The sequence below is a fragment of the Hippoglossus stenolepis genome, chromosome 2, assembly GCF_022539355.2.
Source record: "Hippoglossus stenolepis isolate QCI-W04-F060 chromosome 2, HSTE1.2, whole genome shotgun sequence".
NCBI lineage: Eukaryota > Metazoa > Chordata > Actinopteri > Pleuronectiformes > Pleuronectidae > Hippoglossus > Hippoglossus stenolepis.
This window is the reverse complement of record NC_061484.1, coordinates 13,580,910-13,603,200: the sequence shown is the minus strand read 5'-3', so window position 1 is coordinate 13,603,200 and position 22,291 is coordinate 13,580,910. Positions and strand designations below refer to the sequence as shown.

Below are 22,291 nucleotides of genomic sequence, written 5' to 3'. Positions count from 1 at the left end.
TCTATCTGATGAATATGATTTAAACCAGCCTAATGCCGTTCCTTTAATCCCTACATGTTGTTCCAGTCTGTAACAGAATCTTGTGATCTATGGTGTCTAATGCTGCACTAAGATCCAATAGGACGAGTATAGAGACAAGTCCATTATCTGATGCCATGAAAAGGTCATTGGTAACTTGGTACCAATCACCTCTACTACTACACACACACACACACACACACACACACACACACACACACACACACACACACACACACACACACACACTAGCTTATTATCACTGTTGTTTGAATGCACTCAAATTCTCAACAGGAGGGAGGTAGTTAAACACAGAAAGCAGAGGATTCAGGAAAAAGAAGAGAAAGATGAAAGATTAGTAAGATGTTGAAAAAGAAACAGGCTTGGAAATTTTTTCCTTGCTGTTACAAAAGTGTGCTTTATGGCTTTTGGCATTGCTACAAAGATGGAAGAACTAGGCCATGACAGTCATGAGACTGCATCTACTACACAAAATATTCCAATAAAATATCCAAAACAAGAATTTAAAACTGCACAGTGTATTTGAAAAGAAAACTGCGAAGCACTAGAGCATGTTTTCCTCAGAGGTCCTCCATGCTGTTACTGTAAAAACAAATAAAGGAGCTTTCTCCCCTGGGACCTGAGTACACTTGATGTCATTATCTAGTTCCTTTGATTAGTGGGATCAACAAACCGCACCCTGCTTTGCTTGAACAGGTGGTCTTAGGTATGGTTCTTGAGTTTTGCAGTATGGTTCACATCAGCCATGAAGATTACTGAACCAAAAATCACAAGCGGACTCATGTACAGGGTACGATGTGATAACTATTCAGCTGTCCTGTTCTAACATGGCCATGACAGGACCTCTGGTCTAATGAAGGAATTCAATTAGTAATTACCATAGACTATAAAAATAGACGACACGACGGGTCCCTAAACGTAAAGCCAAGTCATCTTGATTGGCCCCTGGTGGCTGATAGCAGTACAGTTCTTATCACGCTTATGTTTGTTCAATGCATTTTTTACTAAGTTTGATTTTAAATTATATTAAACGAAAGTAAACGTACAGTCTATGGTATTTACATTTGGGAGTGTACATTCGATTCTGCTTTTCTACCCGAGAGCAACAACCTAAACAAATGTTGCGTAGTTAATGAAACTTGACAGGTTACAAACCAACCAGGTGCCAACCACTACCTACTGTATCAGAGTGTGTAGATAGGCAAGTGTGCTTAGTACAGAGCAACATAACTAATGGTGAGTTGAGGTGCGTGTTGTACTCTGGGTACGAAGCAATCGTACTTAATATGAAAACGCCCTGAGATTGAATGTCCAGCATGAGCCTTGTCTCCTCCAACTACCTAAAAACACCATGTTGCCACCTCCTTTGTCCAACTCTCTTCTCTCTTGGTGCAATAAATTGACATCTTCATCTACCCCCTGTATGTGATGGCAGCAATTGACATTTTGCTTTCCTTGTTCTGTCTCCAAGCACAAAGCCACAATAAAAGAGAAGAGGGCATGTCCAAGTGGGAGGCCTAATGATGTGAAACAGTGAGCGGAGAGACTGAGGGGGGTGATACAGTGAGTGTGTGCAGAGATGGCAACAAAGGAGAATAAAGAGCTCCCGAGAAAGAGAGACCCCACAAGACAGAGGGAGTGGAAGGCATCAGGAGTCAACCTGACACCACATAAAAAAGGGCTCCTCCATGTATTTTTAAAATCCAATTATGAGCAAGAGAAATGCATTACGAGTCGGTCGGGAGCTATTTTCCCAGCACACAACCTGTTTTGCTGTCTCCCTCTTTCTCACAAGTTCTCACACTCTCTCCCACACACACACACACAAACGCACACACACACACCTAATCCCACAATTCCCCCAGACGAGATGCCAGTCAGCCTGCAGTCTGCATCTTAATTGCTTGCTGAGGTCAGCAGCTCCCAGCACCGTCATTACTGCGTGGAGTCTTGATTTCTGCTTTCCCTAACAGGATGTGACTTCTAGTGTTTGTAAGAGACGGTCTCTTTTTGTTTGCCCAGGAGTTTGCAGTGAGGGTATTATCTGGGTTTTTCAGCAACACAGGTGGAACATGGAACATCTATTCTCACTTTCACGAGAGGATGCAGCTCAGTGATTTTCAAACTTATGGAGACGAATGCTCAGGATATTCCTTTATTTGTGGACTCGAGAGCTCAGGTGAAGATTTGTTAACACACTGAGAGCTCACATATACAGTCAGATGTTTGATATGTAGCATACACCATTAATTTGTACTGTAGAGTGTAAAACCTACTTTCTCTCCAGTATTTCCCTACCACGTATCCATGCCTATCCATTTATGCTAACTCAACCGTTCCACTGTTTTTAGTCATCGTCACCTTTTTGTAATCTTTTTTGAAAACATTCTAACTATATCCTTCAATTTCCTTTTAGTCATCAAACGTCTCCATCTGACTTTATCAGAGAAACGAGCGGAACAAAAAGCCCCTCTTGATGTCCTGTTTGTGCCACGTAGACTCTATATAAAGATGGGAAACATGTCTCCACTTCCTCCTATATTACATTAATTATCTCAGATACCGGTGCCACCATATTGCGCTGTCTACGTCATTTGGTTTGCACAGTAGTGATCATGGTGTGGAGCCGCGGTACCAAGGTCTCGCTGATACACACACTCGGCGAATTGCAACTCAGTCGCAACTGTCAAACATGACACTTTTTTTATAGCATCAAATAACTCATTGAAAATAAACTTATGGAAAAAACAAGTGAGATAAGAGCTACCTAAATGACTGAAACACTGTCATGGAGAAACATTTATTTGTATTTTGACTTTTGAATTTTTTTCCATGTCCCATCCACTAACAAAGATGAGGCGATCAAGTTGATTTAGCTTCACATTTGGGGAGCTGTCAGGTCATCCATTTTTATACGGTGTATGACAATAAAATAGAAGAAATGAGCAGTGACAAACGAGCTGTGTTTTACCTGTTTGTGTTGAAGAGGAGGAGACCTCTGCAGAAAATTCTGTCTTCTGGTAAACACCTCCTGCATTATGAACACTGAGGGAACCTAAACATAAAATGGCAATGAGTTGGTAAACAGTGAAGACAACATGTCCTATGTTGATGAGAAAAGTGCATGAATGTTACATTGAAGTTAGCAGCGTGTGAATGTGTTATTTAATGATACAGCCGCAAAAGTGTGTGATTGACAGACAAGCTGTTGAGCCCATGTTGTTAACTAGAAGCACGACACTCACACCCCCCACCCCATCCCAGCTGGAGACAGTTTTCATCCAGGTGGACATTGTCGGCACTAGTGGAGGTGGACAGGTCAGTGACATACCTATTCACCCCCTCCTCTCCCTCTCTCTCGCTCTGTGTCTCATCTCGTTAGGTTTCACCAGTCTAGTTGAGCCCTGTGCACTGAAAGGAATCATTAATCAACTGCTCTGAGCTTTGGGGCCCTTCAGCTCCCGTTAATTACTTTTGTTTTATGTTCCCACTAACATCCACATTCATTTATTATGCCTGGACAACATGGTGTGCTCCTGTTTGGTGTGTTTGTGTTTGTGTGTGTGTGTGTGTGTGTGTGTGTGTGTGTGTGTGTGTGTGTGTGTGTGTGTGTGTGTGTGTGTGTGTGTGTGTGTGTGTGTGTGTGTGTGTGTGTGTGTGTGTGTGTGTGTGTGTGTGTGTGTGTGTGTGTGTGCGTGTGTGTGCGTGCGCGAGGTGTGTGCGCGAGTGTGTGTAGCCGTGCTGCCGTTAAAGATGCTGATAGCCGATAAGAGACAGTCTTAAATCACACCCACTCATCTTATAATAGGACTAGCATATTGATTTTCTGTGCATGGTAAATTTACTGCTCTGCTCGAGGCGGATTGGAGAGGATATCAGGGGAATCCTTAAAAACAAATAAAAAACCCTCCTCACTAAGACAGAGGATGATGTAGGGCGCCTGTACTTCCCTGGAGCCTGCCGACTCTTTGGGGACATATTGCTAACTTTCATCAATTTAGCTTAAGCCAAAGAGCGAGTTTCATGGGAGGTAATAGTAGCTGCTTGTTGCTTTTGATTATGTTGGATCTGTCTTCTTGCTCAATCTCCCGTTCACTGCTCTACGGTGAGATAATGATTCCCTACAACCTAGTTACTGTAATAAATTGGTGTCGTCCTCTCCATGGGGAGTTGTTTTGAAAATCAATTTTTATTCTAAAGAATGATCTCACTTCGACTATCAACTATTATTCGACTTTATCTAGTTTGCAGGGCCTAAATGCAGGCGTAGAATAAAGGCATCTAGGTGCAGCAAATAGTATTTAACTTGTTTGACAGGCCTACACTCTCTGGTTGGCAGGTTGGAGGGCAAGCAGGCAAACAAAGTCCAAATACTCAGATGATCAAAAAGGAAAACACAAGGGAATCACTGGGGAAGTAGAATTGAATCACTAGACTGGGTAGACGAACAGAAGTGAACAGATTACATCAGAGTACGAGGCTAGACAGACTGAGACAAACTGGAACACAAGAAAAACAGAGAAGACAAACAGACGAGGACTGGAAGCACAGAGACCCAAATACACAAGGGAGGTACGGATAATTGGACACAAGTGAAACAAGGCAGTGCAGACGAGTACAAAAGAGGGAAACGAGAACAAAATGGAAAGTAAAACAGGCAAAGGTCACAAGGTAAGCAACTACATAAGTCCAAAGTGTAAACACAGAGTTCAAAAAGTCCATAAGAGTAATTTTATACTCTCTAATAAGCCGTTTTCAGACATGAACTCTGGAGAATGTCCACAGAATTGGGTCCAGACTCCAGAGTTTGCCTGCGTGTAGGTGTCTTTTATTCTGTTTTTACTTGGAGTTCTATACAGCCCCTTCTCTGCAGTACAGTTCATGTTGGAAAGCAGATATAGTTGGAGATCATGACAGACATATGAAAGCATATTCTACCTCCAACAGCTTGTTTACCATCTTTCTGATTTGAATAATTAGTTTCAATGGGTTTTATTAGTCCAATGTGTTTGAAAAGTTTCTCAACACATACTTCAGACGATCTATTGTCTCTTAACCAGTGGCTCAACTTTGAGGCCCCTGGACAACACTTTACCAGCTACTCTGGCATGTTCTCGGGCCTCTTACCTGCTCTCTACCCCTGTAACATTCAGAGTTTACCCAAACTAACAGTGCACCAGCTTTTAAACGGACATGGACAGAGAGGGAGACAGAGGTTTCTGGTTGGCAATAAACTAACACAATCAACTGATAACTCCTCAGCTCAATGCTTTCAATGCAGTAAATCAATATCTTGCATGTCACTTTACTGCTGTGTCTCTTGTGGTGTACTGATGTGGCTGTGATTTTCCTATGCACCACTGACAGCAAACTGCATGGGCCACCTCTGGACCGGAAGTACAGAGTTATCAAAACAAAAGGCTTGGAAAAATGGAAGTGTGCCTTTTTAATCAGGCAATGAGCCACATCAAAATGATTGGAAAACATAGTGTTTGTATTCGAGCCTTTGTGTGTGTGGCAGCTTGTGGCTGACCCCAGCAAGTGAAGCTGTCAAAAAACACAAAGAGAAATCGACTCAAGAGGAAGGAAGATCAGACGCATGTCCTCACCAAGGCTCAGTTAGAGCAGGTCAAGTTCGACAACCAGCATCACCACAGGCCAAGCAGACAGCCCGTTCCAAACAGGCATGGTTTAGAATGAATAAATGTATCTAAATAAGATGAATAGTTCTAGAATAAATGATCAAATCCAGGTTCTTCTTACTCCCCCAGAAAGGCGAAAGCTGTTAGTGACAAAGCACCACCCTGTCATACCCCCCTCACCTCGGCGGACTGTTGAGCCTCAAGCAGCCGTTTAACCCAGATTAGCCCCGTACTCTGATCTCCCGATAGATGTTCAGCTCAGCTACTCCTCCGCTTATCCCCTCTTCTTCCACTTTTTCTTTCGCCCTCCTCCCTGCGGGACCTCTTATCTGTGGGCAGAAACATTTTCACCGTTTCAAAGCCAGCGAGAGGTTAGAGGGAGAGAGGAAGAGGGGGAGACGGTAGACAAGGGCCACTAACATTTGTTTTTAAAAATGGCCTTTACAAACAGAAACACAACATTTACAGTACAATTTCATCCTCGGTGCCTCTAAACCAAGCTACAGAGATAAGTGCATGTTTTTCCGAGTCCCTCTTGCAGATAAACCTGTTTTTATATCCAAGCTCTATCTCTGTCAATTTAAGGGCTCATCTCTTGCAAGCTGCACTCAATGACAGAAATATCACCAGCAGTTTAAAACCATGGTCACCTTGTCTTGAATAAATCTTGAATGCCCTCAGAGGATTTTCTTCTGTATTAAAACTCCTGAAAATATACACACATGAAAACAAGCACTGGAAGTCTGTGTTTCTATTTGCGGCAGTTGTCTGCAGCTAAATAAAACACTTGAGCACAGTTAAGATTGCCTTGCTCATTCAAGGGGACAAGTTCCTGGCTGTAGAAAGCATGGTATCTCATCCAGGCTTTTCCAGCTCAGCACAATGAAGGGAAGGAATGGAGGACTTTTTCTTATAGCTGTCAGCTTATCAGAATCAAAGGGTGTTTACAGTAGTGTTCGACAAGTACAGGGAAGAAATCCATCAGAGATTTCCCATAATTTCTCCACTGCCAGCTGCTTCAATAGACCATTAAGCAGAAGAGAAGAAAAAACATGTTGTATTTCAGTGTTTGTTCAGAAGACTCTCAGTGGATTTCTTAGACAAGAAAAGCTACAGAGACAGCCAATATGCTGTAATCTAACCTTGTTAGATATTTTACTTTTACTGTAAAATTTAAATTATAATATGTAAAAAAACAAAATGAAATTGCAAACAAATACAAAATGTTTGAAATATTAGACTTTAGACTTAAACTTTGTATATTTTTAAAATATACAAATATAAACACAGACACACCCCATCCCCCAGATTCAGGCCAACAACTCCTACAGCATATTATTGTATAAAGGTCCTTAAGGTTAATTAAAAGTAATTATCAAGCCTCAATAATTGATTCCTTCATTCCATGGACCCAAGCAGTCGACAACTCCAAGTGTACAATGTCCAGGAATGTCAGAATCCGAGCACGAAAAGAGAGAGGGACTTGAGAGCTTTCCAACGCTTGGCAACCAAAGTTTTTTCTGCTGTTACATCATTGAATAGAAAGGCCCAAATTTCTCATGTCATTCAGAATGAATGTAACAGGTGAGCAAGCAGCTTGATTTGAAACACCTTGGAGAGGATAGAGGCGACCGTCTTCCAGAATCCAACACTCCCAGAACATGTGAAAATACTACTAATTACTTTCAAGGGACGAACAGTAACAGTAGAGTCAGCTTGATTTTACTGTTCTGTTTCCACAGATTATTCCCTCAAATGATTTAATGTGTGGATCGGCCGGCATGTAAAACTTACACTAACTCAGTTCAGATGTATCTGACAGTGAATGTTCAGTCCAAAGATTATGATGCAGCAGGAAGTTGTATTTTTCTAATGCAATCCTCATTTCATATGATAAATAATATACAACTATTTTACTACCAGCATAAGAGCCTGTCCTATAAGATGTGAACAGTCACTATTACTGTGAATACATGTACATCACTGTCATTCCTGCATTTATTTGAAAACAACCACTCATTGCCTCCTTAGGGCCGTATTTTTGAAGCTTCTCAAAGTACACGGAAACACAAAGGAGGATGGCTGGAGGGAAAGGGTTGTCTTGAACACCACATGATTTGAGATATTATAAATATATGAGAATATGTGGAAAAAAAGTCGCCTGTGTGTCGGTTCAAGGCCAGAGATGTGCCAGGAAACAGTTTGTGTGCAGCTTTTTAATGAAGTATTCAGAGCCAATAGCCTTTAAGTGCTCTTTGGACACTGTCAATGTTAGTGGATTCTTAAATTCTTTCACATTCTGGACCAGTGAGTCGGTTCATTGTGGCCAGAGAGAAAAGTCAATTTCTTGTGTGGGTGTGTGTGTGGGTGTGCACGTCAGAGAGCACACGTCTGTGTATGATGTGTGTTGATGAGCAGCTTCAGTTGTGCTTCAGTGCAGCACCTCTACTCATCATTCAACTGTAAAACACATCGGGACTCTATCGCTCCCTCAGCCTGGGAACCTCAATGATTCTTGTCATCTTCATGTCAAACCTCCCACACTGCTCTTTGTAGACATCACTGTTTATGTGTGTTGATCTTTTTTTGGCTTCTTCTCCATTGTTAGCTTTTGTTTTTCACTTTTTGACAACCCTTCATGATGTAATATTATCTGTGATATTAAGCTGAATATTGTTATTATTTTGTGTTATCGGTTGATTTCTGTCATCCATCACTGGATATGGAATATTATAAACCATGTTTTACATTATTAAGCATTTCTGAACTGTTTCTGAACATGAACTCATCACTCATTTGAGAAAAATGCATTTTAAATTTATGAGGACATGACATTCTAAATTATAATGTTGTCAACACAGATATGGGTAACATTCACTGTATATATATACATTAGTTATATATATATATACACTACCGTTCAAAAGTTTGGGGTCACTTAGAAATTTCCTTATTTTTCAAAGAAAAGCACTGTTTTTTTCAATGAAGATAACATTAAATTAATCAGAAATACACTCTATACATTGTTAATGTGGTAAATGACTATTCTGGGTGGAAACGTCTGGTTTTTAATAAAATATCTACATAGGTGTATAGAGGCCCATTTCCAGCAACTATCACTCCAGTGTTCTAATGGTACATTGTGTTTGCTAATCGCCTTAGAAGACTAATGGATGATTAGAAAACCCTTGTGCAATTATGTTAGCACAGCTGAAAACTGTTTTGCTGGTGAGAGAAGCTATACAACTGGCCTTCCTTTGAGCTAGTTGAGTATCTGGAGCATCACATTTGTGGGTTCGATTATACTCTCAAAATGGCCAGAAAAAGAGAACTTTCATGTGAAACTCGCCAGTCTATTCTTGTTCTTAGAAATGAAGGCTATTCCATGCGAGAAATTGCGAAGAAACTGAAAATTTCCTACAACGGTGTGTACTACTCCCTTCAGAGAACAGCACAAACGGGCTCTAACCAGAGTAGAAAGAGAAGTGGGAGGCCCCGGTGCACAACTCAGCAAGAAGACAAGTATATTAGAGTCTCTAGTTTGAGAAATAGACGCCTCACAGGTCCTCAACTGGCAGCTTCTTTAAATGGTACCCGCAAAACGCCAGTGTCAACGTCTACAGTGAAGAGGCGACTCCGGGATGCTGGCCTTCTAGGCAGAGCGGCAAAGAAAAACCATATCTGAGACTGGCCAATAAAAAGAAAAGATTGATATGGGCAAAAGAACACAGACATTGGACAGAGGAAGATTGGAAAAAAGTGTTATGGACAGACGAATCAAAGTTTGAGGTGTTTGGATCACACAGAAGAACATTTGTGAGACGCAGAACAGGTGAAAAGATGCTGGAAGAGTGCCTGACGCCATCTGTCAAGCATGGTGGAGGTAATGTGATGGTCTGGGGCTGCTTTGGTGCTGGTAAAGTGGGAGATTTGTACAAGGTAAAAGGGATTTTAAATAAGGAAGGCTATCACTCCATTTTGCAACGCCATGCCATACCCTGTGGACAGCGCTTGATTGGAGCCAATTTCCTCCTACAACAGGACAATGACCCAAAGCACACCTCCAAATTATGCAAGAACTATTTAGGGAAGAAGCAGGCAGCTGGTATGATGTCTGTAATGGAGTGGCCAGCGCAGTCACCAGATCTCAACCCCATTGAGCTGTTGTGGGAGCAGCTTGACCGTATGGTACGCAAGAAGTGCCCATCAAGCCAATCCAACATGTGGGAGGGCTTCAGGAAGCGTGGTGGAAATTTCTACAGATTACCTCAACAAATTAACAGCTAGAATGCCAAAGGTCTGCAATGCTGTAATTGCTGCAAATGGAGCATTCTTTGACGAAAGCAAAGTTTGAAGAACAAAATTAATATTTCAAATAAAAATCATTATTTCTAACCTTGTCAATGTCTTGACTATATTTTCGATTCATTTTGCAACTCATTTGATAAATAAAAGTGTGAGTTTTCATGGAAAACACGAAATTGTCTGGGTGACCCCAAACTTTTGAACGGTAGTGTGTGTGTATATATATATATATATATATATTATGTTTAGGTGTTTATATCCTATGAATGTTGAATATGGTTTGAAACAAATTGTTCCTGATATTTTTTGCACAGCGGTTTCATTAGAAGCATTCAGCTTTAAAGAGGGTGTCCTGTGTCTTTACAGATGTCACATCCGAGTGATTGACACCTTTGGGACGGAGCCAGCGTACAATCATGAGGAGTATGCAACCCTGCACGGCTACAGGACCAACTGGGGTTACTGGAACCTGAACGCCAGGCAGTACATGACCATGTTCCGTAAGAAAACATTTAATTTAATTCTGGGATTATTTTGTTTAATCTTAATTTAATGTGTTTTCAAACCCTATATCATACATGTATGCTATTTTTTTTTAATTCACATGTGTAAATCATAAAATATATTTAGTTTTGTATATTTCAACCTTGAACTAGTAAATTCTCTGAACTGTCACCCACACACAACATCTGTCATCAGTGTTGACAGTCCTTCTGACTATGATAAAAAAAACATGACTCCAATTCATTGTTTTTATGCAACTTTCTTTGACAGGTCTGGCTGCGTGTTCACATTAGTTTGACGTAATGTGTTTAATGCAGCTATTTGCAGCCACACCACAGCTTATCGTGTCCCTCCAAGCTGAATCTGTTCTTTTTCTCATCTGCTTTTCTTTTTCTGTTTCACTCCGCTGTGCCACTTAACTCTCTCCGCTGCTCTCACGTTCTGCTCTCAGCAGTATCATGTCCACTCAGCTATAGCTGGCTCTCAGCGGCAGGATCATTATAACATAAATGTGTGGCTAACTGTTTCACACCGTCCTAAGCTAGAGGGACTGACTCAGCCTTTATCAGCTTCGTATGTGTGAGCGAGCAGCCTCCGTCATGAGAATCTACTCTAATGACCAATTATAATGGCTGTGACTGTGATGGTACAGTGAATAGATGGTTTCCAAAAAGTCGTTTTCCGTGAGTAAACGGCAGAAATAGAAACATGTCGTAAAAATAAATCATGAATATTTATTTTTATTAAGTAAAACACTTGAATTTAGAGCCAGTACTTAAAATGTGTGTCTGTATAACTTGTCCTACTGAGGGGATTTAATCCCGACAGCAGCTGGCTTTATGACATAAATACTTAGGGAGGCAGTAATCACAGAGGCAAACAAGGATCTATGTGCTCTTTTTCTGTCTTTCTTCTCTGTCTCTCACTCACTGTGAAACTCTCTCTCTCCCCCCCCTAACCCTTTGATGCTCCCTTTACTACTATCCTGTCTTTCCCTTTTACTCACACACACACGCACACGCACATTCAGCCCACACACCAGACAACTCTTTCATGGGCTTCGTTTCCGAGGAGCTGAATGAGACAGAGAAGAGGAGCATCCAGCAGAACAAAGTCAACAACATGGCCGTTGTGTATGGAAAAGAGGCCAGCATGTGGAAGGTACGGACAACAAATATCACACACTCAAAAACTAAGAATGTTTTTGTTGCTGCCTTAGATCCTGAAGTTGTATAAATGTTTTTTTTTTTTTTAGCAAGGGCTGTTAGTTCCCTTAGATAAAGGCAACTCCATTACTGTTAATGTTTTGTTTTACTGCTATTGTTAAAGGCTGAATAAAATATGCATTAAATAAATGTATTTGCATGTGGGCGAAAAAGTATATACAGCACACACACACACACACACACACACACACACACACACACACACACACACACACACACACATATATGTTATCACCAATGAAAATGTACATATATGCAGTATATTTATATGCTCATACATGTATGTTCACCATGCATATATGACTGTATACCGTGCAGAGCCCTGATACTTATGTGCACATGTTTTATGCACACACATAATCATACATACATAACACGTATGTATGACTACACACATACATGCATGGTTCCACTGTATGTTGCACTGTTATAATCAAACGGGATGAGTCCTCTGTGAGTGCTGATGCACACAGATTCCCACTTACACTCACGCACTGCAAGTCCAACCATGTACTGCAGTGTTAACAGAAAAATCCATCATTTTGCACAGCGTGCTGTGTGTAGCATTAAATTTCAGCTTTATGTGCCTTTATATACACAATTTACACGCTTTTAATTTACAGGCAATTTTCATCTGGAAGCGTTGCCTGCTTCCCTCAGCATGGTGTAGAAGGGCACAGTGGTGACTCCATTGTTAAAACGGTTATTATAGAGAAGTTGGCTGCCTCTACAATTACCTGCATTTCTTTATATGTGTGCCTTGTGAAAAAAACATGTCCATGAGGGGGAGTATAAAAGCACAGTATTCTGCAAACGCCTGGTGAAAAGGCAGAACAAGTAGAATGGATTTCCTCATTGATTGTATTGTTATCGTACCAGACTATGCACATTTATATCTGATTATGTTTTCTTCTTTCGCTCTCTCTTTCTGTTGTGCACCATTGTATCTGGCTGGATGCTCATTAGCTTCAGGTAAGAGCCTGTTCATTTCTATAAAAACCCTGTTACTATATGTCCATGTCACAGCCAATGCCATTGCAAAAAGGCACAACATACTGTTAACATGTTCATAAACACACACACAAGACATCTACACAATTTTTATTACGTCTCATTTGAGTAAAGTGATTCATGAGAAACTACTTGTGACAGTGTACATTCAGCTGCAGCACTGTCATCATTCTTCAGAGCTCAATGCATGACAGTGATTATCTTTTTATCCTCCCACATGTCGGAGAGCACAAAGACTGGTCAGGCAGCCAGTCATTTGAAGGATGTGTGTTTTGTCTAGTTAACCGATGATTTCGTCTTTAAAAATTAAACTCTTGACAGCATGCCATGGTTGACGTGGCCAACGCAGCTAATGGAAGCTGCTGGTCTTCTCAAGTGACTCCCACCTCATTCACAGCACTAATTTCACCATCAAAGATGAGTTGTGAATCGAGGCTCCCAACCTGTCATCTGAACCACATAAGCATCGTGAATGAGAATTCACTTTATTGGATTCAGGAACGTTTATACTTCAGCTACCACAGAAAATGTTGCCTATGACATCATAACATTTGTTAAACTCCGTCTTAAACTCCGTCTTTTTCTTGTTGTAAATTCAAAAATTAAAAATGTAAAATAAAAAGATACAAATAAGTTAAATTAAGCATCTGTAATAATAATGCAGCATAACATGTCTTCTACATGGTTAATACACATACAAGATTCCGACTACCTTTAAATTAAAATAAGATTTAACTTGATATCTTGACTGCATCCGTCAAATATATATTCAAGACCATTTTGCAGAGTTCTTACTTAAAGGAACTGCTTAGAAATATAAAAAAGTCATTCAGACAGTTGGACCAGGTTTTGCAGTTAAAATGCAGCTTGGTTAGCAGAGATTTGCAGACATCAAAATGATCATCTCAAAATTAGACTCCTGTCTTTGCTGATCACAGACATTCCTCTGTTTTTTATTGTAATCAACGTCGGTGATATTTGATGACAGGAAACTTGGAGGATGCGGCTTAGTGTGTAATTCTCCCTTTATGTTGATTGTAATCTTTCGACTTACAATGCAAACTGGACTGCACTGGTTAATGCCCTGAAAACCCATTTTCTTAAATCCACATAAAATGAGGTGAGCTATAAAAACCAGCACAGCAGAACATACTCATTACCATTCCGAAACTAATGCGTGCTGGGAGAGTTGGACACACGCACGCACACACACACACACACACACACACACACACACACACACACACACACACACACACAGCTGCGAGAGCCGGCTATAAAATCTACACTCTTCCACGCATGTTTCCCCGTCTGCTAATTCATGTTGTCTGCTGCACTTAGCGCTTGAGCTAATCTCCTAATTGGCTGGGAAAATCCTCACAGAGGAAGCTATCGATCGCCACAGCCTCCTATTATGGCTGCGGGGGTTCCACCACTGAGCAGGGATACAGTAAGCTGCTTAACACCGGACAGCCAGTCAATACTCTGGCCCCGGGTTATGCTCCATTCACATGATTCAATTTTGGTTCTTAGCTTGTGCTGGTTGTTGTTTTTTTGTTCTCCCAAAGCCGTAAGCTTGACCTTGACTTTTTAAAGTCTGGCTTTCTCACACACAAATATATAATGTTAATATTATTTGGAAAAATAAGCAGAGACAATTCGTTAAAAGAGGTTCACCTACATGGTGAATGCCACACAACAATAATGACTACTTCTATCTTTCCCTTTAGGCTATTTTAATTGCATTATGTATTGTTTTTTTTCTTTTGGTAAACACTAACTGATTTAATCATGTTATTCTTTTGCCAACCTACTTTTAAATGGGATTCTGCATCTCAGGGCCTGTTTTTCATCCTTAAGAGCAAAGAAGTGTCCCTGTAGGTAACAATGCAAAGTGTATCCAATCCAAAAGGTGTCTTATGAATAAAATAAACGGTGAGAAAACAGGGTTGTGTATGCAGAGTGGTTCACATGCTAGTTTCTCCCCATTGTCTCTTCTCCTTTTTTTGAGAAACTATACCGGATCTACACACCATTGACAGATTCGTCTTTATTTTTATGTTGCAAATTACAGAATAACAGACATGTTTGTACCACAGACATACTCTTAGATGTGACACACACACACACACACACACTGACACCAGAAGCTGACAGCCGCACATTCAGACAGCTGACAGCTCACACTCAGATCAGAGACGAAACAAACACAGCAGAGTTTTTGTACTCTGGAGTCTTTAAACATATTCCTCTCTGTGCTGTTCTTTTCTGGTCTTTCTCCATAAACGCTCCTCCTCTTCACCTCTTAACCTTCATCTCACCAACCCATCGTTTTCTCCTCCCCTCTCAGCAGGGTAAGGAGGGTTTCCTGCAGATTCTCCACATGTACATGGAGGTCCACGGCACAGTGTACTATGAGACTCAGAGACCTCCGGAGGTTCCAGCCTTTGTGAAGAACCACGGCCTGCTGCCCCAGCATGAACTGCAGCAACTACTGCGCAAGGCCAAGGCAAGAGGCTATAGAAAATATTACCTGCACACATAGTTTATCTGTTGCTGTGTGAGTGCACACAGACACTTCATCTGCAGCTTCTACTCTGTCTTTGTCACAGGCCTCCACTCATATATTTATTCAAACCTGGATTTATAGAGATAGATATAGGTATATCATTATAATAATTTCTATAAAACATGTTGAAGTGGTTTACCACAATTATAAAATTGCATTTGTGATTTTGTTTTCTAGCTCTTTATTGGCTTTGGTTTCCCCTACGAAGGTCCCGCCCCTCTTGAAGCAATAGCCAATGGCTGCATTTTCCTCCAACCCAAGTTCCACCCGCCTCACAGCTCGCTCAATCACGAGTTTTTCAGAGGCAAACCCACTTCTAGAGAGGTAAGATCATTACATCTGCTTCTCCCCACCATCAGTCACAGATTAGAATATGTTAGCCATGCTGCCAGGTAACTGTATTCATTGGGAGATCCTTTAAATAAACATATTATGCCTTCTCTCTAATATAATATGTAATAACTGTATAATGTTGCAAATGGACATCCAATTTTAAAGTGTTCAAAAATTCAAATATTGTGGTTAACATATTTCAAAGTTTTCCCTGTGAGGGTGCACTGACCCTGAGAAGGCGTCTGGATGTTCAGGATGGTAAAGGCTGCCTGAGCTAACTTTAGCATACACTGTAGGTGCACTTTGTATTTGATAAGAAGCTGCAACATGGCGTCATTCATACAGCACCACTTATGTTCCTTCTAGTGATTGTGAACAAAACTTTGGTTAAATTCCAGTAAGCCATTGTTTTGGGTGAGTGCATTGTTAACATCCCTGACATCCTTTCAAATCCTAGACATTTTAGTTATCTGAGCTCTGTGCCAAAATTATCACATTTAAGAAATGTCGAAGTTATAGCTGTGAAATGTTTTTATTTCTCAACACGTCAAATGAGCATGGTGTGTATCGGTAACAATCAAACTGACTGCACGCCTGGCATGTCTGTTCTGAAGGTGTCGTCCCAACACCCATATGCAGAGCAGTACATTGGCAAACCTCATGTCATGACAGTGGACTACAACAACTCCCTGGAGTTTGACTCGGCCATCAGGGAAATCATGAGGACCAAGGTACTGCCACCCACTGTGCACTGCAACTTCCACAGATACAGGGACTTGTAAATTGAATAATTAATTGTGTTAAAGTATGGAAAGTGTTTCAGTTTAAATATTGATTCGGTTTAAATCATTAATGAGCAAGAAATGTTTCTAATGTATAAATATAATTGTCACTGTAACAAACATAACAAGTCACTTGGCTCAGGTCTGTAAAAGAAAGTCATTAGTAACTTTTATTAATAATAGTTCTGTATGGCTTGTGATAATATATGTCTCTCTTCTTTTACTCAGTGAGGTTAGTTTTATACATGACCTTTGCCATTAAGAAGCTGTGATGAAGATTAAAGAGCTTAAACTGCTGCAGCTTTGCCACCGTGGAGTTTTCCAGAGAACGTTTTCCAGCATGTAGGAAGCAGCCTGATATTACAGAGTACTGAACTGTTCCACACAGGAAATGTGGGCTGATGGAGAATTTGTGGGTGCTTGGAACTGTCATGAGTGGGAGAGAGGTTAATTATGGAGTCAACCACACAGATTGGATCTTTCTGAAAAGAACAAAAGAGGGTGGGATTGTGAGAAAGAAGAATATACAGACATATGATATATTCTGGGCCTCTCACACATTAACCTTTCACATGTCTGGATATGTGGATGTATACATGTATGTAGCTCCAACAAGTGCATGAAACTGCCACTTTCAGTTAATAGTTAATAAGCAGTATATTACTCTTGTGCACGTGCTTTTAAATGTCTGGAGAACATGAGCAGGAGGTACGTGGGAGTCCAGCAGATAATTATTTTCATATTTAACAAAGTTACAGTACAGCTGAAGAAACTGTGACGTTGTTGCCAAATGTCAACCCATGAGTTCGGCTCTGGCATTATTTATTTCCACTTCTGCCTTCGAGCCAATTCCAGGTTGTATCACAGATCCAACAGAGAACTGATTTTAAATGCATAAAGGACACTGAGGGATCATTTACAGTAGGTAGACAGGAATGCGTGTGTGTGTGTGTGTGTGTGTGTGTGTGTGTGTGTGTGTGTGTGTGTGTGTGTGTGTGTGTGTGTGTGTGTGTGTGTGTGTGTGTGTGTGTGTGTGTGTGTGTGCGCGACGTCATCTCCTCATCTTGTCTGTGTTGTCAGAGAAGCTACAGCTCAGCAGCACCGGCTGACTGCTCTGTCTCCGTCTGCACTGTCAGACCACTGAGAGCGAGCTGATAGACCACTTCACCCTTCACTGGAGGCACAGTGCCCCAGCAGACACACACACACACACAGAGTCAGATAAAATTCTACTGCTGGTACCTTTTCAAACCCAAACACCTAACCACAATTGGATCATAGAGTCAGCAACACTGAAATTGCACAGGTCAGGTGGATCCGCTGTGAGAGCCTTACCTGCACATTACAGCCATTAACTACAACACAAACACACACACACACACACTGTGTGAGGCTCATGTTCATTCTTGCAGGACGAAGCAATCGCTGGCAGACAAGCTCATGTTCCAATAAATCCTTTCTCCATAGCTTTCTTTCTTTTTTCTTCCTTTATGACTCATCCTTTGTTTTGTTATTCCCCTAACATCCTCTGCTCCCCCTTTTTATTTCTGTATTTTTCAGTGTCTGTCCTTTCTGACCTGGTGCTTTTAGTGAAAGACCTTAGTGCAGATTATGTTTACATCTTTCATTTATTTATGCTTTTTTGCTGTAAAAAAAATATATATAACGAATTAGCCACATGTGAAAAAGTTGATACCTAAATGTTTGGTCAATTTTTGTGGTTTCAACTACGTCAAATATTATTAAAAAATCTGTTCATTATCTGCTGTTTCATCATTGATGATGACTGACAGGTGGCAGATCAATGAGACAATGAGTGAGGTGAGGAATGGCTAAGTGAATCAATGTGTTGCACACAATGAAGTGTGATTTATCTATTTGAAATAACAGAAAAAAACTTATGTGGTGGTCAGTGTTGATATTGTGGTGGTGGCCACAAATTGAGCTCAGCATAAGTGCAGTCAGGATGATGATTTCTATAGGGTTCAATTCTCTCCCACTCTCCCTGCCTTCTTATACGCTGCCTGTTGGGTCACCCTTCTCCTCCCCAGTCACACCCAGTCTCTATATCCAGTGTTCACTGGTTTCATTCAGAACCACAATGTCGAGAAAAGTGAAGAAAAGAAAGAAAGGGAAAGAAAACCCATGTTACTTCCTGAGGATTGTTATTGCAGGGAGCTTGTTTGTGTGTCACTCCTGTTCACATGTTTACTTTCTGCTCCACTTTACAAAGGAGATTAACATAAGGCTTTGATCAGATTTGCAGTGTGCAGAACTTTTTAAATTGCATCATCCCTGCACACTTGCTTCCCAGTGGTTTTCGTTTGAAATGGGCCAAGTCTGATTTCACATGTGGGTGAACATTAGACTGCTTTGATTTCAGATTGCGAGTGCAATTTACCGAGTTGTGTATCACTTACAAAGGCAGCCTGCCTGTATAAAGATGTTGCAGAGGGCCCCTACGCCTTTTGTCACTTCAAACCCTGCCAATTCGAAAAAACAAAATATAAAGCCATTTATTAAATCAGCTTATCAATTTACATCAAGTCTTACTATGCAATCATTTTACATTCATCCAGTTATGTCGCAGTTCGTTGGCACATATTTAACACATCAGTATTAGCTAGAAACGCAAAAGAATATTATAATGTTTCCAGCTTGTCTGTAATTAGGGCCAATCAAAAGTGTGCTTTACTCACAAGAGCTGCACATCACAGCAGGGTATGATCTATTGGTATGCAAATAAAGTCTAATGAGTTTCCAAGCAGTGACATGCAGTGATTAGGCCACGTAGAAATCTGACAATAGAAACCTTTCCTCTGCTGAAATTAACAAGGAGGAGAGACAGTTTATTGCAATTAGTGTGAACAATGGAGGACAGCAAAAAACGCACGCAGCAGTACGCTCCAAATATGGAAGAAATAACAAGGACTGTGTGTTTCTGTGTGTGTGTCGTTTTCAGGTCGAGCCGTATCTGCCTTATGAGTACACCTGTGAGGGGATGCTGGAGAGAGTACATGCCTACATACAGCATCAGGTGAGGGCCAGTCCATGTCCACACAAAAGTGATTGCAGTGAACGCTGTTGAATGAATGTGCTGGTATATGTTGACGTGTACTCGTAGAATTGTCTGTATAACTGGTTGTGTGATAGAGACGTTGATGGTGTTGTGTGTAAATTAATGTTTTTGAATTTGGTTTAGATTTAGTGTGTACCTGCCCAAGGACTGGAGCTGGAAATCATCTCTTCTCCTTTTGAGATGAATGTTTTTGTGCATTGTCCTTGTTTAATACAATTTTATTAAACTTTAAAAAAACACCCGCAAGCACGGATTGTCTCCTATAGTCACCACACTTCCCTCTCAATCATACATAAACTCTTTCTGCAGCCGTCAAACTCCCCACTCTGCTCAATATTTCATCACTGTGTGCATTCAACAGCCTGTGTGTGTGTGTGTGTGTGTGTGTGTGTGTGTGTGTGTGTGTGTGTGTGTGTGTGTGTGTGTGTGTGTGTGTGTGTGTGTGTGTGTGTGTGTGTACTCCATGTATGTAGACTTGTGATTAATCTACGCGCTAACTCTCATTATGAACCACATCTCTGCCCTGCGGCTCTAAAGCAGACGGCCTTCTGACACTAATGAGGAGGGATGAAGAAGGAGAAAGTGTGAGGATGATAGTGATGGAGGGGTTGCATGAAAGAAAGACTCTTTTTTTAAAAGCTAGATGTCAGACAAACTGCAGAGCGTCTTTCAGCAACCTTTGTCGGATCCATGGCCGCCAGCTGGTTTGGACACAGACACAAACAAACGGTCCTGTTAACCAAGATTTTACAAAGAAACAGGTGCTTACTGCGGAGGTCGAGACGCCTCACACAAGTGTATTCATGGAAAACACAAACGCAAAAGCCACACAACAGAAATACAAGCACAAGGGAAGTGAGAAACAACAGATGTTGACAATGAAACAGGCAGAATTACTTTGTGAAGAACTGGTGAAGCCCCATATAAAATGTGATTCTTGTCTAGTGGAGGTGTTATGGTACAGGTGATTTGAGCACCCAAAGGTTAAGAACGCACCAAATAGACAAGCATCCCATTTTAACTGGTGACTGGTTTGTCCAGATTTACATAAATAACGGCTCAGCCTACATCCCGGACTTGACGGCAGTAAGTAACTGCTTTTGTTGTCATCATCTGTTTATCTGTCATTCACCTCTGTTGTGGTTATTATTTCTGTTTGTTGTTTTCATTTGCATTCGTGTTTTCTGTTAATTCCCTTCTGTGAGATGTCTCAGACACCGTATCTTAGGCCTGGTGAACCTTTTTGTTTCACTGTGTCAGCGCATTTGCATTAGTAATAATAATGATAGTGGCAGCTGGCTGAGATATCGGCTTGTTTTTGTCTTACACCTATATTTGAATTGGATTAACACACGTTTGTATTTTTTGCATTCAGTCCTGTAAAGCAGATTAGACACGTAGGCAGCAGCAGCACAGAGTGGAGGGGCAGCTCTGCTCTCGTGAACTTGCACCGACATTATAGTTAATAAAGGTTGAACTATTTTAAATTTGCCACCCTGGCACGCTGCCACGTTACCCTGGCAAACGCAGGAATCAAACCAAGTGAAGGACAAAGTGTTAATGTTGTCTACACCAGTCATTCAGATCATCATCAGTCTGTTTTTTTTCATGCCGTGTATAATATATAGTTAAACCTAACTATATACAATGAGAAGAAAAAGGTAATTAAGCGTGAATGTATATAATGATGGATGAAACATCTCCACTTTCTCCTATTGGAGAAAAGTTAAGCTAATAATATCGTAGCTACATGTGCTGCCATCTTGCACTGTTGACATCATATTGAGATAGAGTCTGTGGTGTGGAGCCGTGAGATTCTGACAAAACACAAAGTTCACACTCAGGAGTCAGGCTGAGCAGTCAATCGTGATATTACACCTGGTTTTAATAGCATCCAATTAAAACCAAAGTTACTGGGGAAAATGATCAGAGATTTATTTTCGGGGACTTTTCACTTCTACTCCACTACATAAATCCGCAAATATCTGTACTTTCTACTCCACTACATTATAACAATATGTTGTGTTACATATTCATATTGTTATTTTATATTCTTAATAGTAATCAGTAACAAGAGGGGGTAGTTATTTTAAGAATATTTAAATGCAAAAAGTGTCATACTTTTACTTTTGTACATTTTAGTATATTTATTTGTACTCTTACTTTAGTAAAATGTTTGAGTACTTCCTCCGCCGCTAAGTACAGACTGTGATATCAATGTCACTGGGCAGCAGACACAGGGGTGAAGATTTCTATGTGAAAGAAGCAACAGTTAATATGCTGTCCACTGAGCTGCATCGTCCTTCTGCCTATAAACACAGTAAAAACAGCCTTAGTCCAACAGTAGCAGCACTAAAATATAACTGCTCAAACTAATTCTTCTAATCTGTCCCCTGCAGGACTTCTGTGCCCCAGAGCCTCCTTTCAATCCAGCCAACCTCTCCAAACAGGGGTCTGCTGGTGGCAGCAGGACAGCAGGACCTCTGTTCGTGCCCATGCCCAATTCCACCGCCCTCGGTTGGTCATCCAGTGTGACGGCTCCGCCTGCCTGGCCTCCTCTCAGGTCCCTCAGGCTGCTCGTATCTCAAGAGGGCCAGTCCTGTGTGGAGGCATGCCAGTCATCTGGGTTCATCTGTGAGCCCGCCCACTTCCGCTTCATCAACAACAAGGAGGCGCTGCATGGGTACGTCCAGAAGGAACCCCCCTGTCTGACAACCAAACCGAAACAGTTTGGTCCAAACTAAAAAACAACAATGGTGACGTCTACCTGTTGATGCTTTTCATGACGACATTTGAATTCC

The 22,291-nt window shown here is 41.0% G+C and overlaps 1 protein-coding gene across 3 annotated transcripts in view; it reads left to right on the top strand.

Moving 5' to 3' along the window:
* Positions 1-22,291, top strand: part of LOC118100950 (alpha-1,6-mannosylglycoprotein 6-beta-N-acetylglucosaminyltransferase B) — a 113,042-nt gene that overhangs the window by 88,623 nt on the left and 2,128 nt on the right. For 2 of the 3 annotated variants that reach the window (XM_035146504.2, XM_035146522.2), the window contains 8 exons: positions 10,353-10,486; positions 11,521-11,651; positions 12,683-12,688; positions 15,078-15,236; positions 15,474-15,620; positions 16,244-16,360; positions 19,374-19,448; positions 21,890-22,173. In XM_035146504.2, coding sequence (XP_035002395.1) covers positions 10,353-10,486; positions 11,521-11,651; positions 12,683-12,688; positions 15,078-15,236; positions 15,474-15,620; positions 16,244-16,360; positions 19,374-19,448; positions 21,890-22,173 — 1,053 coding nt within the window. Of the gene's footprint in view, positions 1-10,352; positions 10,487-11,520; positions 11,652-12,682; positions 12,689-14,260; positions 14,264-15,077; positions 15,237-15,473; positions 15,621-16,243; positions 16,361-19,373; positions 19,449-21,889; positions 22,174-22,291 lie in introns of all 3 variants that reach the window. The other variant, XM_035146512.2, reaches the window with a different exon arrangement.